General features: G+C 52.9%; 1 protein-coding gene across 1 annotated transcript; it reads right to left on the bottom strand.

The window, feature by feature from the left end:
• Positions 1-11197: 11197 nt before the first annotated feature.
• Positions 11198-16016, bottom strand: RAN (RAN, member RAS oncogene family). The gene is made up of 7 exons (XM_081122800.1): positions 15847-16016; positions 15253-15298; positions 14821-14905; positions 14618-14743; positions 13304-13491; positions 12974-13144; positions 11198-12855 (listed from the first exon to the last, which is right to left on the bottom strand). Exons 2-7 carry the CDS (start codon positions 15286-15288, stop codon positions 12811-12813), a joined length of 651 nt encoding a protein of 216 aa, XP_080978926.1. The 5' UTR covers positions 15289-15298; positions 15847-16016; the 3' UTR covers positions 11198-12810.
• Between the last annotated feature and the right edge of the window lie 2419 nt (positions 16017-18435).

The raw sequence follows: 18435 nt of genomic DNA, 5'->3' as shown, positions 1-18435 counted from the left end.
AACGGGTGCTCTTATCTGCTGTGTCGATTACAATTCCGTAGAGGATTCCCTTCGATAATATGCCCGATACTCGGTAGGGAAACAGAAGCAGTAGGTGGTCCCCCCAGCTCCCCTGGCATCTCCCCCGTCTAATGGTTCACCTGAGATCCCGAACTCACTCTCTGCCCCCAGGACACACACAAAGGCTTCAGTCACTGGATGGAAACCCAAGATAAGGCTCACAGTCTTTTTTTAAAATTTTTATTAAATATGTCTTTATTGGTTTCAGAGAGAGGGAGGGAAAAGGAGAGAGAGAAACATCAGTGATGAGAGTCATTGATCGGCTGCCTCCTGCAGGCCCCCTTCTGGGGACGGAGCCCACAACCCGGGCCTGTGCCCTGACCGGGAACCGAACCACGACCTCCTGGTTCATAGGTCAATGCTCAACCGCTGAGCCCCGCTGGCACATCCAGGCTCAAACTCTTGACGTCGTGTTTATCCCTGAGCTCTGTATAAAAGGAGGCCAACCTGCAAAGATGGCGTCAGCAAGGGGACATCTTGCCCTCCGGCTTCGGTTGGGTTCCCCAGTGAGGGCTGGTGCCCCGGGGAGGGGTGTCAGAGGCAGGTCGGGGAGCTCGGGAAGACACTGGAAAGCTCGGGGCACAGAGCCGTTGCCGGGACAGTGACACTTCAGCAAACATGAGCTGCAAAGGGCCCATAAGCTCATGACCGATTCTCAACACCATTAGTCACAGGGAAAATGCAAATTAAAGCCACGACGATTTCCACTACTCACGGCCCCCCGAGCGGCTAAAACTGCAAAGACGGACTACCCCAGACATTGGCGAGGACGTGGGAGCGTGAACCCTCCCGTGTTGCTGGGCCCGAGAGCTGAGGGACGGTTGTGAGGTCGGACGCTTCTGCTCGCGATGGAGGAAGAGACCGCGGCTGGCAGACAGGAGGCCATCGATGCAGCTCTGGAGGCCGCAGAGCTCTGCGCGCCAACCGGGGAACGCAGTCCTCCATGCCCGGCAGAAACGAGGGCCCCGTGTTTGTACCATCTTCTGATTTTTGTGGGTTTTTTTGTTTGTTTGTTTTTTGAGAAGCTGCAAATTCTAAATTTTATGTAAAGCCTTCTGGTTTCTCAACGCTCACGGTGCATTCAAATATTCTGAAAAGACGGACGCAGGTCAAAGGATCCCAGTGGTCATCCCCCGTGTGGACCAGCTTACGAAAGGGATTTGACAAAAGAGATGACACCGTGCAGCTCAGAGGCCATCACAGGCTTGCATTCGGTGCCTAACGCAGGGGCAGGCACGAGGGAGTCACGGGCCGACACCCCGCGCTCGTGATTAAACCATTTTTATTAGAGCTGAGGGTCACCTTGCTGGGCAGGTCCACGGATCCGCCTCAGGCACCTCTCAGCAGACCCATAAGCCAGCAGGGTTCCGGAGCTGGGTACCCACGGCTCCCGACCTTACCCAGGGGCAGAGAACGGTCTTCCGTGAACATTAACCCGTCACCTTGGAAAACAGAACCCTCAGCTCCAAAAAAGACGTGTCTACTTTTAGCTTTCTGGGTAATTTCGAATCCCCTCGCGGCGTTGAGCGTCACGTGGATTTTTAATAGAAAGCAATTAGCAGGCAGCTCCCCGTCTCCGGCTAATGGGGTTCCCTCCAAAGTGCAGCGTTTCTGAAGGCGCAGATAGCGGCACCGGGTGTGAGGCAACTCGCCTCCTATCTTTCCGCAGTGATTACAGGCCCACGAGCTTTGCCAAAAAGGCCGACGCCCAGCCCGCCCTTGGCATTGCTCACAACCTTCATTTTTTAGTTTTTATTTTTTTGCAGTTAGTGAAATTTTGGATGATGGTAACTGCTCACATTTCAGCCAGGGTGTTTCCTGTTCCTCCGTCCCCGACCCCTCCCTTCCAGTCTCCCCCAAATCCCCTCCCCGTGGGGAAACCCAACGTCCGACCCCCACCGCTCACTTCTACTGGCTGTGGGTTATCTGGATCCAAACTGTAGACGTCCCAAACCCTCCTGGCGAGAAGTGGAATAGATTTCGGGTCCATGCCAGAGCCCAGGGACCCTCACGCGGGGCAATATGTGGAGGGGGCAGGGGCTTCGGAATGAGCCAGCCCCGGGCCTGACCCCCAGCTCTGCTACTGTTCCCGGGTTTTCTCATTTGTAAAATAGAAAGACGGCTTACTCCAAAGGGCCCTGCTCAGAATTAAGTCAGATTTTATTTGCCAAGTGCCCAGTGTATGGTACCTGCTCATCAAACATGAGCGCCCACCCCTGGCTCCTCAAAGCCTAAGGGGACCGTGTCCCCGGATCCCACACACACGTCCCATCCTGGGAGCTAAGAGAGGTCACTTTCTTGTCTGTCCAGAAGCCAGCCACCCTCTCCTGGCAGCACCCGCTGGTGGCCCCTGCTTCCGGCCCCTGGTGAGGTTACATTAGCCTCGCCACCGGTCTGGGAACTTGAACCCCGGTGACACTGGTCACTCATCCCCTCTGCTCCCGTCCAGGCCGCGGCTTTCAGACACACTCGAGGCACCTTCTCTCTGTCTTTTCTGCTGGGAGGCAGGGGACTCAGGTGAGTTGGGGCCCCCGCTGGAAGGGCCTGGCTCCCCGAGTCACAGACGGGCATCACCAACGAGGGACACGCGTGCTGGCGTTCAGCACAGAAAGAAACTGAAAAAATTATTTTTTTAGGAATTTGCCATTGTGAGTGGGCACAGCAGGGGGCGACATTCCTACCCATTCTGGAAGCTGAAGGGGACAAGACCCCCCACTCCTCACATGGGCACAGTCCGGGGAGTGGGGACGCGGGTTCTGAGAGTGACGGCAATGTCCCTGGAGCTGGGCTCCGCTGTGACTCCAGGGGTTCAGCCTTCTCGGCCCCTTGGTGGGTCCTGTTTTCCCAGCCTGACCTTGAGCCAACCCCCCGTGATTCTGTGAACCATCGATATCCTTCCAAAAACTTCCTTCTTGCATGAAAAGCCAGTCGATCCACGGCCTGCAACCCAGGCCCCTGCCTAACCCGCCTGCTATCGGAGGGAGAAAATGTTTGCACATACTTTGCTCTCGGGCAGGCGGCCGCCCTCTCCTCCCACCACCAGATGTGACGCCACGCCGAGGGGCACGCCCTTGGCGAGGCCTCCGGGAACTTGTGAATTTACGACACAGGCCAAACAGCCAGGCCTGGTCATTATTTGGCAGAAAAATACACATTGGCAGAGAACTCGGGAGGGAGGGGCTGAATTCCAAGAAGGTCCAGGCCAGGCTCCCCTCCGAGAGGCCACAGCGGCTGAAGATGGCGTCTCAGAAGAGGGGACCTCAAGGGAGCTTGTCACGTGACCCAGCCCCGCTGTGGTGGCACCTGCTCCAGGTCCTCTGGACAAGCCTCCCCAGGTTGACCCTCCTCACAAGGCCTGACCCTGAATCTAAACGGAAAGCTCACTGTGTACAAATGACTGGGTATAAGAACAGTCCCAGGATGTAAAGTACAGCGCAGGGAGCATGGTCAGTAATATCATCATAACTGTGTACGGTGCCAAATGGGTGCTGGAAATATCGGGGGATCCCTTCGAAAGTTGTATAAGCATCTAATCACTACGCTGTACACCTGAAACTAATATAGAATTGTACATCAACTGTAATTGAAAATCAATTTAATTTAAAGGAAAAGCTACGCGGCCAGTGTGGCTCAGTGGATCGAGTGGCATCCCTGCACCAAGAGACCCCTGGTTCGGCTCTGGGTCAGGGCACATGCCCAGGTTGTGGGCTCAGTCCCCATTGGGGGGCAAGCAAGAGGCAGCCAACTGATGTTTCTCTCTCATCGATGTTTCTCTCTCTCTTTCTTCCTCTCTCCCTAAAATCAATAAAAACATAGATATAAAAAAAGGAAGTGTGTGAAAGAAAACAACTAATCACATGCTGCACAACGACTTTCCGTCAATGATGGAAGGAAGGTACCGATGGAGCTGGAAAATTCTATCGCCTGGCGACACTGTGGCCATGGTAACATTGTAGCAAAACGTGTTTCTGGTGATGCTGTTGCAAATAAACCTACTGGGCTGCCAGTCACGTAAAGGTCTAGCACGTCTGTGATTGTACCGTGCAGGTGGGTGTACGTCCCCCTGCGACGCCCTCATGACAAATGTGTCCCCCCGTTGGTAAAGGGCCTGGGACTGGCACCCTGGTTCACATGGTTCCCTTGACAAATAAAGTGGGTTGTTGGCAGGAAACTATTGCACCTGAAGTCTCTCTTCCTCTCCGGGGGTCTGTTGGCTGGCAGATCCTTTCTCCAGGTGTGAGGACGGGAGCGTCACGGAGCCAGGAACGGCCAGCCTAACGCCCCTGAGACGGGATGAAACCACGGCATGCGCAGTGTGTGGTCGCCTGCCCCCACCGCCACCCCAGCACCCCGTGTGTGCAAGGCTCCTCCTGCTCTCCTCAGAGCCAACTCAGGACGTGATTGCGGTTTCCATCCGGCACACGTCCGACTGGGGACTAACATCTGGCTCCGGTGGGACCCCAAGGCGATGGAGGAGGCAGGTGCTGTCCCCCCTCCCACCCACTGTGCCACTCTCACCTGGAAACTAACTAACTGGTTTTCAGCTTCCACCGGGCTCTCTGGAAGTCGGTGTCAGAATTCCATGGCAACTCCTCGGCAGTTTCTGGTCTCCTAGCCGCATGCACACACTGCTCTGCTGCCCTCGTGTGGGGATCCCAGCACCCGCTCAGTTTCCGTGGCCCACGTGACCTGTGTTCATGCTTTGCAAGGCTGTCTGTCAAGTGCAGACCTGCCACACTTCCTGTCACCAAAGGGGGCTTTCGTCTCTGCTTCCCCCGCAGTATGGAGTGTGCTTGCATCTTCCAACTAGGACGAATGACCAGGGCTCAGGTGGTACCTACCCTCCGCAACGTCCTGCCATGTCCTTGCTTCCTCTCCAGCCTCAGGTCCAGATTATTCCCACCCTTGCCGTGTCCCAACCACGTGGACTTTCCATTTCTTCCAAGGAATTCATGTGCCTCCTGCCCCCGGGCCTTTGCACACATGGCTCAGTCCTCCAGGCATGGTCTGTACCTGCTACCACCTGAGGCTCCCACAGATCAACTCCCGTTCAGTGGGGTCCCAGAACCAGCAGCAGCCGCTGAATGGGTGGGACTGGAGGGAAATGCAGAGTCCCGGCCACGCCCCAGACCCGCTGGGTCAGTGCGGTGTATCTGGACAGCTCCCCGCTGAGTCGGCCACGCTCATCAACCTGGAAGAAGCGTGGACCTCACCTCAGTAAAACACCGAAAAGAAACTAACAAAAAACAGCAAACAGCTGCGGCTGTTGTCTGGGTCCTTCTGCTAAAATACTGCCCTTTCTTCCTTCTGAGCATGGAAACCTAAGATCCTGTAAAATCTCAGGAAGCCCTCAAACCACAGCACACGATGGAGCCGTGTCGCCCCACTAGCCACCTTGACACCACAAAGGATGCCTGGCTTCCGGTGGCTCACCTGGCAACCCACAGCCCATGTGCGACGCGGCCGGGAAGCACCGTCCCTTTTAGGGCACCTGGACGCCGGGCTTTTACTGTTATATGTCCAGTGACTGGTCTGCCAGAGATGCAGTTCCATCCGTCTCGGGGCACTGGTCCAAGCGTGCTGGACAGTCTCCCTAAACCCTCACAGGCCAGGGGAGGCCAGGCACTCAGGGGGCAGAGAGCACCTCGCCAGCTGGACCACGGCGTCCAGCGTCCAGCATCCAGCGACATGGACCATGGAAGACATTCCCAGCTGTGGACTCACTCGGGGCTGGGGTGCCGGCCACGGCCCACGCGGCTGAGGGCAACCCTGCTGGTCCCGGTGGCCTCCCCAAGCTGCGGAGCTCTGAGTACTCAGGACCTCGTTAGCGAGGAGCTGGGGACACCCAGCACTGCCCCCAGTGCGGACTGGAAAACATCATCTCACCTGCTTCCCTGATGCACACACACCTGGGGCGCTTTCTTCCCCAGTAACTTACAGACCCACACTGTGGTCACTAATAACAGGGCTCCTGTGTGTGCCCTTTTAGCGAAGGTGAGCTGGAGGGGCGGTTACTGTAGGCCAGTTTTTTGTTCTTTTTTAAAATGTTTTTATTGAATTTAAGAGAGAGGGAGAGAGAGATAAAAACATCGATTGGTTTCCTCCAGCAAACCCCCTCCTGGGGATGGAGCCTGCAACCCGGGCATATGCCCTTACGTGCCCATCCGCTGGGCCCTGCTGGACCAGTTTTTATGTCTCACCGGCAGGCCTGGGGCCAGCGGCATGGAGCGTGACCGCCCCCACGTGGCTTGTGGGGGAATCATCCTGCCAGCGAGCGGCCCCTGTATTCTGGGCACTGAAGGTGAACAGGGCAGGCGGGGTCCCTGCGCCACAAAGGGTACATTCCAGTGGACAGTAGATACTTGGAATCATGCCCGAAGCCCCCGGACAGGAGCCTGAGCCCCTGGACCAGGGCCTGGCAGGCGCTGGGTCACCTGTCTTAGAAGGATAAATGAAAATAAAAAGGTAGTAGGGCTGGTGAAACCGTCCTGCGAGGCTCCTATGCAGGTTGTTGGATGAGATAAGGCCTTTGGCGTGTTGGAGAGAAGAGAATCGTCCTAGTGATTTTCCAGACTTGACTGACAGGTGATTCTGGGGACGTTTTAAATCAAAGATTTAAAAATCAAAGAGCCCGTCCTCTGAAGATTCGGAATCACAGAATATGGGGTGGAGCCTGGGGATTGTTATGTTCGACGATTGCCTACGTGGTTTAGAAGCAGGGAATCTGAACACGCCAACTGTTAACTGAATCACTAATCTAACCTCCCAGCAAAGGGAAGTCCAGGACGGGATGGCTTCCACCGAACACTTAAGAATGAACACAGTCCTTCTCAGATTTAAAAAACACACACAAAAAAAACCAAAAGAGGCGGGAACACCCCCAAACTCTTTACCCTGCTACCAACGCTGGGCGAGGACCCTGCGAGAAAAGAAAAAGACAGGCCAGTACCCCTGGCGAGCACAGATGCAGGAACCCTCGGCGAAATATTAGCAAGCCGGGTCCAGCAATGCGTTAAAAAGATCACACGCCATGACCAAGTGGGATTTGTTCCGGGGAAGCAAGGTTGGTGCAATATCCGCACATCAATTAACGTGATACACCCCACAGACCAAATGAAGGGTAAAAGTCACATTACTGTATCAACAGACGCAGAAAGAGCGTTCGACAGAGTTTATGATAAAAACTCAGCAAAGTGGGAGTAGAGGGAACATAGCTCAATGCAACGGAGGCCAAAGAAGTTTCTTTCTGCACCCAGTTTGCTGGCCCTTGCGATCGGACTGAGCGTTGGATTTTGTGGGACGCTCACTACGGTCCCACTGGGACGACCCTCGGAGTTTGCCTGCCGCCTTGAACAGACGAAACGCAGTGTTTGAATGTCCTGTCTAATCATTGTCACTGTGCCGTCCCCTGGATTGGTTTTGGTAGATAGAGACTAATATTATTAGGGGTCACCGTTTTCCTATTTTGCATGCCTTGTGGTTTTTTTATTGGCTGCAGAGCCCCTCAAATTTTACACTGTTGACTGCTGGATACTCCTGTATCCTATAAATATTCTTGAGCTCTGCTCTGGGGTATGTTAAGTTATTTGGAAATAATTTTTACCCCTGCACATCTTGATTTTAAGCTTTTAGGTGAGATTAGAGCGGCTTTTAGGTCTCAGTCCAATTCGGCACCGTTTCTGAGGCCAACACTTTGGAGTGCTTTACTTAATGCCCATAAATTAGGACATTTTCTTTCTGGCTGGTTGCAACAGGAACTGTTCCCAGCCCTGTGTGTGCTCTGAGGTTTGTTCTGTCTAATCCTTTCGAGTGGTTCTTTGGCTCAGATGGTTTCCTCAGATGCACACACCAGGACTCAGATGAAGACCACAGGACTCCCTGCAGATCCACGGCGTTGCCCCGTGCAGCTCTGGTCCAGGACTCTGACCTGTACCCTCCTGTCACTTCTGCTCCCTTGAACCCCAAGTCCATCCCCTCAACTTGAGGGGCTGCTGGGCTCCACCTGGTCACCCTCTCCTAGTCACAGCCTGGAAACTGTCTTCAAGGAGAAGAAGCTGGAGTATTTGAGGGGCTCACCTCATTGGTTTCTATCTCAGAGTTCACTGCTTTTCATTGCTTGGTGTTCAAAAGTCTTGAAAACCATGGTTTTATCTATTTTGTCCAATTTTTACTTGTTTCTGTGTGCACGTGGAGGGGTGTGGGAGAGAATCCAGCTGCTGTCGCTCCTGTCTGGCTAGAAGCCAAAGTCTAGACTTCTCATTACATGTAAATAAGTGCCTTTTATTTAAGCCACTTCAACTTAGATTTTCTGTCGTGTACAATAGGAAAAGTGCCCTGGCAAATACAGCCATCCAGGGAGCACGGTCTTGTTTCAATTTTGCTCAAGTGTCTTAAATTATGTCCATTGAAGACGCTCACGCTCACCAGCAATCTTTTTGGAAAGCCAGTACTTCTGGTAGGAGGGAGGCCCTGTCGGCATTTTCACGTAGGGATGCAAATTGTTTCTGACTGCTTTCCCCCTAATCTGCTGGCTGGGGTTAGCCAGACTGAAAACAGCAAGTTAGGTTGGAGGCAAGGAAAAGAAACGGTCAGAAATTTTGGGAGCAAATAGTCTTGATAGAATGAGGCACCTGGCCTGGGTGGGGAGGGGGGTGAGCCATGTTGTGTGCGTGAACGTTCGTGAGAAATAAAGAGCCGGGAAGGCGACCGACGACTGGGCTCAGTCATACGAACGTTTGGCCCTACGCCGTGTGGGCCAAAACGTACAACAGCGGTAACACCTCGCAGCTCACACAATACCTCCCGACAAGTGCAGCGCCCGCTGACCTCGGCACCGCGGCTTGCTCCAGGCAGGACACGGATGGGCTTGTTGTTTTCAGGCCTTCAGGGACCTGGGCCATCATGAGGTGTTTTTTGTGTTTTGCAATTTAAGTTTTCAATTTCCTTTCTTCAGAGCAGTCTTCTTTGGTTATCCCTACTTCCCTCCCTGATTTTCTCCCTACACATCCAATCCCAACCTCACCAGTCAGTATTTCCTGAGCTCCAAACCGGAGCATCACACAGCACGAGTCCTTGAAACGGGGGTCGGGTGGAACACCTCACTCTGAAAACACGAACTGCGATTTTACAGAATCAGCAGCAGCAGGGGGACCACCTGATAAAATGCTTAGTTGAGCACGTGCCAGTGTCTTTGTGTCTTGTGTAAGACCGAATGTCAAAACTATGTGGTAAGTTTTCAAACCCCTAACCTGTTAATGTACAAAGTATATAGCTTTTTTCACTTTGGGGGTAAAAAGCAAATGTTACCCAGAATTGCCCACCAGTTGGTTCCCTCTGCCAGGCTGGCCTCGGTGTCTGGAATAAAGTCTTCTCCTGGACGATCAGGTTTCCCATGTCTCCTGCCTAGAGAATCACCAACATGACCATCTCACCTGACAGTTCTGTCTATAAACTGATTGGTGTTGAATTCGTATAGGAGTAACTAAATAGAAATACAGCTCATCCCTCCTTGGGAAGGCGTCTTAATTTCTTACCCCGTCCAAACAACACACCTATTTAGAGTAGCCGAGATAAATCAACTTCAGTGTCCATGGAGGGATAGGTAAGGAAAATGTGGCACATGTACACAATGGAATATTACTCAGCCTTAAAAAAGCAAATGGGAGATGTTGGGCAAGGGTAGTTTACTATGCAGGATAAATGGGTCTGGAGAGCTAATGTACATGTGACTATACATTAATAGTACAGTAATACCCCCTTAAAGGCAGGGGATATGTCCTAAGACCCCCAGTGGATCCCTGAAACGATACACCAAGCCCTATAGGCACGTTTTTTCCTATAACACAGAATAGTTTAATTTATAAATTGGGCAGCTAGGTTAACAACAACTGGTAATACAATTAGAGTATTGTTACGTGAACGTGGTCCTCGAGGCATCCAATTGTACTTCACTCACCTGTGACATGTGATGAGGTCAACTGAGGTGAGTGATGCTGGCGCTGAGATGTAGCCTTAGGGTGTCGGGGGGTCACTGAGCCACCAAGACTGACCACTGGTAAGTGAACTGGGTGGGTGGCTACTTTATGTTGTATATTTGAAATCTGCCAAGAGAGTAATTTTATGTTCTTGCTACACACACAAAAACAACTGGGGTGATGGGTGTTGAACAGCTTGATTGTGGTAATCATTTCACCTAAACATCGTGCACTGTACACGGTTAAGTGGTTTTGTCAATTGTGCCTGAAGATGGGGGTGAGGCTGGTGGTTCTGAAGGTGGTGCTGGCAGTTTTAGTTGATGTGTTTGTTGGATGAACAGGTTGTCATGACCATGGTGTCCGCCCTCCTCCAGAACACTGCGCTGTGGAGAGTGGACTTGGAGGGCCAGGGCTAGACTGTCACAGCTCCCTGGGCACCCACTCTGACCCTGCATGGCTCCAGCTGTGCTCAGCACCAAATCTGTACACAGGTTTCAAGAAACCCTACCCAAGAGCCCCCACTTCCCTCTCCAGCCACCCTCAATCCAGGTCTCTGCCCACTTGCTGTCCCTTTGCTTCAGGTCAAACCAACGTAATCGCCACTCCACTGGCCTGACACGTCATTTCCTAAGACAGTCATGTTTTACCAAAGAAACCCAAAGTCCCCATTGCCTGCGTTACTTCAGGCACACACGATTAGCCATGAAACCAGTCCTGAAAATCTCTGCTCCTCACTTAGGTTATTTTGACGTTGACAAACCCAAGAACCCAGCCTGTAGGAGCTTTTAAATCAAAATACCGGCCACACATGAGGAAACTGTTTTTCAAAAACAGTAAGATCCTTATTGGATTTTACCAGTGCTCTTTATCTCTGAGTCTTGCTTTATTGTGAAATATTTCAGCAAATGAAGGAAAGACTGCCTACCACAGACATGCTGCAGTTGACTATGCGTCTCCTGGGTTTGCGCTAATCCATTACTAGGTCACAGCAAGCTGATGTTACCCATGTAAGGCTTCCAATTCGAGGTTTCCATTAGATACCAGGCTTCAAGAAGCTGAGGGCAAATTTCCCCCACTTGTATGAACCAAAGAGAAATCTATCACCCAAAAGATGCTAGTCTGGGCTATTGAGCATTTCACAAATACTAGAGATTCAGAAAAAATCCAAGCAAAGCAGAAGCAATATATTTTGCAGCAATATTTTCTTCCAATGACTTGTAAATTCTCTCCCACCCCATAGTAAACAAGCAGCTTCCAAAACTTAAGGGTTACATTTAAGATTCAGAGTATCTGCCACACTTGCATTCTACATACAAACACACACCCCCTACATTAAATTATCTGGAAGGTTCCGTTCGGATTTGGGGAAGAAACGCTCTGCATCTGGTTCTGAACTGAATACAGCACAGCATATGCAGCAGTTTGTAAGGGAACTTCCTGATGTTCACTCGACCTTAATAGAAATTAATTCTATCCTTTGTACCTTATTTTCCCATATACTTAAGGGGTCCATTCCTATCTTTTTTGGCAAGAAATTAAGGAAAACTGGACAGGTAAAGAACTTTGGTAAATGGAACTAGAGCAGTACTTATATGAGCGGAACAGCTCATTCTTTAAAGACTCCTAATTCTACAGTACAGTGTCACCGGGATCAAACTTAGGCCAGAGCCAATTCATCTTTAACTGTGGAAGCCGCACAACGGTTACTGAGGAGTCAGATCCACTTCTCCGCTTTGGCGACTGCCTGGCTATTTGTCTATGTTCTTGCACCACTCATGAAAATCACTCAGAAAAAAACCCATTAGAGCTGCAGTCACGTAAGCCCTTCGCTTCTGGCATCTTTAGAGGTCGAGAGGAACTTGAAAAGAGCCGGTAAACATGAAACACCTTCCTAGACTATCAACTCTACACTAACATCTAACAGTAAACAAAAGGCAAATAACGTGTAACTTATATTCATTTTTAACAAGAGAGACTGCCCACAAGCTCCTGCTATTATCTGTAGGGTTCCATCTCATTTTGAAAGCTCTGTACCAGCGTGTGGTTATTTTGTCATAAAATAAAAGCAACTCTAGTTCTTGAAGTATCTCTGTGAAATGCCTAAAGCTCGCAGTACTTTATTCTGGCAGGAGTGTGCACCTTGAACAAGCTCTTCCCCAGGTGGCACAGCCCGGCCAGGAGGCAGGTGGGTAGGTGTTATTTTAGCTTAATTGCATTGACAACATTTACATCTCTTAACTTACCAAATAAATACTACCTATCTGTCATTTCATTTGTGTGAAATGCTTTGAATATACAAAAAATAAAGACAGGAAAAAACTTAAGGTAACAGACTTCAAATTAAGTGATAACAGTAAAGGCCATCTAAACAGTTAAGAGCACACTTTTCCTTGTTAGTGGTTTTAAAATGCTGATTAAACAAGGATCTCACTTGCTTAGATATTTGAAATACAACTTTATTCTGACTCTGAACGAAAGGAGTGGGAATGACAGTAACAAACAAGGTTCTCCACTGAGGGTGTTGCGACTGCAGCATTCTTAGAGCTGAAACTCAACAAGGAAACAACTGCGTTCCAAACAGCTAAATATGTAAGGTCCAAAAAATGAAGGTATTTTAACTGCCACATTCACTCCGAAGCCCATTCATCTCTCAGCATCCCAAAGATCAAGCACAGGTTCTGCTTAGCTATATAATAAAGTGGCAAACACGCGGCACCACTGACATCACAGGACAGTTGCCTATAAAACTAGACTTCTGACGCTGGCTCCAGCTCCCTCACAGGTCGTCGTCCTCGTCGGGGAGCGCGGTGGTCTGAGCAACCTGGACAGACAGACAGGACATTGTAACACTCCAGGCGGAGGCCGCCAGGCGCGTGGCACTCTAGCAGCACCCCCTGAAGTGAACACACACACACACACACACACACACACACACATACCTCTAGATCATGCTCATACTGTGCTGCCAGGGCCGGGTCCATGACGACCTCTGGTGGGGCAAGAGCGGGCATGGCGACAAACTCCAAGTTAGGGTCGCCAATGAGCTTCCTAGCGAGCCAGAGAAAGGGCTTCTCAAAGTTGTAGTTACTTTTGGCAGAAATGTCGTAGTACTGTTAAAAACAGAAGTAAAATTACACTTAGTTCTTCCAGGGGATGTTTCAAGCTAAAAGACAAATTTCTTTCAATCCACACATTTATGAATCACTTTAATGGACCTACACTCTAATTTTATCTAAGGGTCATAATTCAGTAAGTTTTAAGAAACAAACCTGAAGATTCTTCTTTCGGTGGAAGACAATTGATTTTGCCTTAACTTTCCTGTCCTTAATGTCCACTTTGTTGCCACACAAGACGATGGGGATGTTTTCACACACTCGTACCAGATCTCTATGCCAGTTAGGCACATTCTTGTAAGTAACTCTCGAGGTTACATCAAACATAATAATGGCACATTGGGCTGAAAGATGGATTTACAGTCGTTAGTACATTCTAGGAATTTGCCACATGGGTGAGAAATACTAAGAACTATGAATTCGAACTCAGTCTCAGGCCAAACCCTAGGTCATCCAGATGTCTCTCAATTCCAATGTCTCTTCCAATTTCCTCTTTATTTTACATGAAAGTGTGAAAGAACAGTTTCCTATCAAACCTCTCCCTGCGATGTTTCATCATTAGTTCTGTCTCATCCCCAAAAGAGTATCCAAAGTAGACGAATGATAAATCAGCATCCCAGAGAATTCACCCCCCAAAACGAGGGTCTAGGAATCCATTATTTAAAAGGCGCTTGAATGGCTGAATATGTTAGGACATTTTATGTCTGTTTTTAAAAAAGTCAGGTGAGTCTATAGATGTTGACCCGTAGAGATAGCTGCAACCCAGTAGGAGAACAAGCCAGAGTATGTACGGCATAACAGATTTTTAGCTAAAGAATTTGTATGTATGAAAGAAAGCTAAAGACATGGAAGGAGCCTCACAACTTCTTGTCAAGAGATTCCAGGAAATGAGTGTTTTCTCTGGTCATCTCTGTTTGGTACAACAATGAACACTTATTTCCTTTATAATTTTTTACACCAAGCATTTTGAGAAAAAAATTAATTTGCAAAATTTAGTGCAATTAAAAAGCAATCAGCTAGTCTTATTCAACACCTGTGAAATAGAGACCCTCGCCTAGCTCCCAGGAGCCAGTCTGAACAGTGGGCAGACTGTTCACTGTCTTTTTAACGGAGTGGGTAAGAAATAGTCACCAGTAACCACCAACATACACCCAAACTAAGCTTCCGAATGTGGAACTATGACAACAGCTTGTCTGTTGACTATTGTTTTTAAGCTACACACTTCATTATGTCAATTTTCCCCAAAAGTGCCTACTGGGCCACTGCATGCAATCAAATGACACAAACTTTTATAAAAATTTTCTCCCCTCCCAACGCTGGCCAACTCCCTGGAGGCGGCAACTGCACAATTCCCAGTACAGCCGGTACTCAGCTCCTCGTTCACTGGACTGGAACCCAGGGTCAGCAAAGCAGCAGGGAGGCTGAACTACAACCCCCCGGAGCCCCCCCGGCCGCGCACCAGGCACCCACCTTGGATGTAGTAGCCGTCTCTCAGTCCCCCGAACTTCTCCTGGCCCGCCGTGTCCCACACGTTGAACTTAATAGGCCCTCTGTTGGTGTGGAACACGAGGGGATGGACCTCGACCCCCAGGGTGGCTGAAACACCAGCAGCTCCGAGTTAGCCACGCGCCCCGCACCGCGCACCCCGCCCGCCGCCCCGTCTCCCCACGTACCTACATACTTCTTCTCAAATTCACCCGTCAGATGGCGTTTCACGAAGGTCGTTTTCCCAGTCCCGCCGTCGCCAACCAACACAAGCTGTCGGGGAAACGTTTCTGAAATGAGGCCCCCCCAAACGCGTACCCCCTTCCGGTCCCCAGAACCGCGGTGCTGCCGGGACTTTCTGGAACCCACTTCCCAGGAGGAACACAACTTCCACCGTCCCTCCCGCGCCCTGCAAACAAAGGACCTCGGGGAAGGGGCCCCGCTCCATCCGCGTCTGCGTTTGGGGGGCACCGGAGGAGCTCCCGCAGCCGAGGCGCGCGGGCCGCCGACAAAGCCAGCAGCGCCCGCCCGCGGTCCTAGAGGGAGCCCGGGCAACAAAGGCGGGGCCGACGGGCCCCCCGCGTTCCGCGCCGACCGCCCGGCTCCCGGGGACGACATACTTTGAACTGAACTTGGGGTTCTCCTTGGGCGGCCATGGCGATGTCGCTGCAAAGCAGAGAGGAAGGGGTCAGGCACGGCGCGCGCGGGGCGGGCGGCGGGGCGCACATGGCGGGCGGGCCCACGTGCGCCCACAAAGGCCGGCGCCCCGCGCCCCGTCCCTGGCTCGCGCGGGCAGGGCGGCGGCGGCACGAGGGCGCGCAATGGCGGCGGGTCCCGCCCGCTCATTCAGCGCCCGGCTGGCCGCGCGCCCGCCCGGGAGCCGCTCGGAGGCCGGGGCCGCGGAAAGCGCCTGGTCACGCGGCCGGGCCGGGCCCCGCACCCCGCCCCGTCCTGCCGGGCCCTCGGCCCCGGCCCCGCCGCCCGCCTGCCCTTCCCGGCCCGCCGCGCTGGGCCCCGGCCCGCGGCCTCCGCCTCCGGGGAGAGAAGCGCCCGCGCCCGCCGCCCGCCCAGCCGCCGCCTGGGCCCGGAGTAACCGCCGCCGCCCGGCCGCCGCCCGGCCCGCCGCCGCCGCCGCGACGCCCCGGCCCCGGGCCCCGACCCCGGCCCCGGCCCCCGGCCCTCGGCCCCCGGCGCGGCCCCGCCGCCGGCACTACCTTCCAGAAGCGTCTCCGGGGCCGTCTGACTGGGAGCTGGAAAGATGGCGGAAGAGCGATTCAAATGCCCGGAGACGCAGCCGACGCCGGCGCGCGCTGAGGGGGGCGGGGCAACGGCGCCGCGCCGCTCCCACGTGGCCTGGCGCGCGCGCGCACGTCCGCCGCCGGCCGCACCCGTCTGCGGGGCGCTCAGGAAGAGGCGGCGCGGCGGGCGCGCGCACGCACGGCGGCCGGCGAGCCACGTGCGCCCTGCCCGAGGCGGGGTCCCCGTGCGCGCATGCGCCGGCCGCGGGCGGCGCGCCCCGGGGCGGCTGCGGTCACAGAGGCGGGAGGGGTCGGCCCCGAGCCCCCGGGGCGGGAAGCGCGGGGGCGCCGCCCACACAAAGGCCGCCGCACGGACGCGGGCGCGGCAGCCACCCCCGGCGCCAGGGCGGGCGCGGTCCGTGGAGACCTGGGGGTAAAGAGAACGGACCTGGTGGCCGTTCCCGCGCGCGGGCGCGAAGCCGCGTGTGCTTTGGGCTCGGCAGCCACCCCACGTGCAGCCCTGGGGGCTGCCCCGCAGTGTTAGGGTCCAGCCTGCGGGCTGAGGCTCCGGGGTCGCTCGCTCCTGGGACGCCCGCCTCCCGGGGTCCTCGGGCTGCAATACCCCCCCCTCCCCCATCACTCTCAGCCACGCGGCCGAAGGGCGCCCCCCGGCTCCCATCCCGCGTCGAAGGCCGGCTTCTGGCACCGCCAGGGACCGCCACAGGCTTTCAGCTGCTGTCTTGGTCCCCTCCCCAAGCAGGCACCCAGGGGTGGCAGCCGCGAGCCCCGCGGGAGCAGTCGCGGGCCTCGGGAAAGGCCCACGGGGACACCCCCCCCCAGGAGCAGGAGCGCCCCAGTGACCTAGGACTCGGCCGGCCGCCAGTCCTGAGTGCGACGAGGCAAGTCTGTTGGGGGCCCCAGTGACGCAAACTGGGCGCCACACACCTGCGGGCCTGCGCGCTGGGGACTCCGGGCGAGGCCCCCCCAAAACACCGAGCGGACCCACGCGTGGCCGGCCGAGGGGTACACTGGCCCGGCCCCTGGGGGAGCGGAAACCCGCCGCACGCTCGGGGTCGCAGTTCGCACGTGGGGAGGTGCCCGGAGGCCCACCGGCGCGCGTGCGCGAGGAGACGGGTCAGTGCTGGCCGCGGCGTCGGGGTCAACGGAGCTGCCCACGATGTCCAGCCGGGAAATGTACCAGCAGAACCCGTCGTATCTGCTCTGTGGGGGACCCCACGGCACTTAGCAGAAAGTTCACCTGAATCACAGGGTCGGGCAGGCCCCAGAAGGGTAATGTTGAGAAGAGCACGTTCAAGGCGGGCGGGATAATGCTTCACTTAGCCGAACGCTGGGGGATGTGGTTTTATACAGAGAAGTTACATGCAGTAACCACTTAGGTCTATTTCTCATTACTCCTCACTGCGAACATGTCCAGCGCAGCCCGCTGGCAGTCACGGGTGGGACAGGCGCGCTCCGTGGGAGGGACGTGCATCTCGTGTCCCATGTCACGTTGGGGGAGTCTGGTCTAAGAGGGTAGAAAACGTCGTCAGGACACAAGTACATAACGGGACATAACAAGGCTTCCCAGAGGTTGAGACAGGCCTGGGACACTTTCTATCTATCTCTAGATATCTACATACTTATATTTACTTCCAGATCTAGATCTAGATCTAGTACCTATGTAATATATATAGTATAGTATCTATGTAGTATCTGTATCTGTATGTGGTGCTTATCCATACATAGATATAGATACTTATATGTGGCTACATACAGACATAGATATACATACTTATGTGTAGCTATATAGATACATACATACATATAGGTACTTATGTGTGGCTATATAGATACATACATATAGATACATACATATAGATACTTATGTGGCTATATAGATACATACATACATACATATACTTATTTGTGGCTATATAGATACCTAGATATAGATACTTATATGTGGCTACATAGATACATACATAAATTCCAGTACATATATTTTCCAGTATATATTTAGATGTATATATATTTAAATTTCAGTATATATATATTTCCAGGGTTTTGCAATTGAGGTACATTTCAAATGCTTGTTTTTAATGAACTCTTATAGGACATAATAATCACCAATGAGACCTAACTGTGTTATTTATAAGATAATTACAGGGTGTATTGGTTTCCCAGGACTGCTATAACAAATACCACAAACCAGGTGCCCTAAAATAACAGAAATTTATTCTGCCACAGTTCTGGAATTCCAAAGTCAAGGTGTTGGCAGGGCCATGCTCTCTCGGAAGGCTCTGGGGAGGCCGTTCCAGACTTTTCTTTCTTAGTTTCCGATATTGCTGGTTGTAGAGGCATCGCTCCGAAGTTCCTCTGACATCGCCTAGTGTTCCACCTGTGTCTCTCCACATGGCTGTCCCTCCGTGTGTGTCTGCCTATCTAATCGTCACTGCACAGTGATTCCCACGGTATTCACGCCTGCCACTACCGATAGCCGTGCTGGCATTTTTTAGTCCCCCCCCACTAAAACCATGTGGGGTTCATATCCTTAACCTATATATA

The sequence above is a fragment of the Miniopterus schreibersii genome (assembly GCF_964146895.1).
Source record: "Miniopterus schreibersii genome assembly, chromosome: 20".
Lineage (NCBI taxonomy): Eukaryota > Metazoa > Chordata > Mammalia > Chiroptera > Miniopteridae > Miniopterus > Miniopterus schreibersii.
This window is presented reverse-complemented; position numbering and strand designations above follow the sequence as displayed.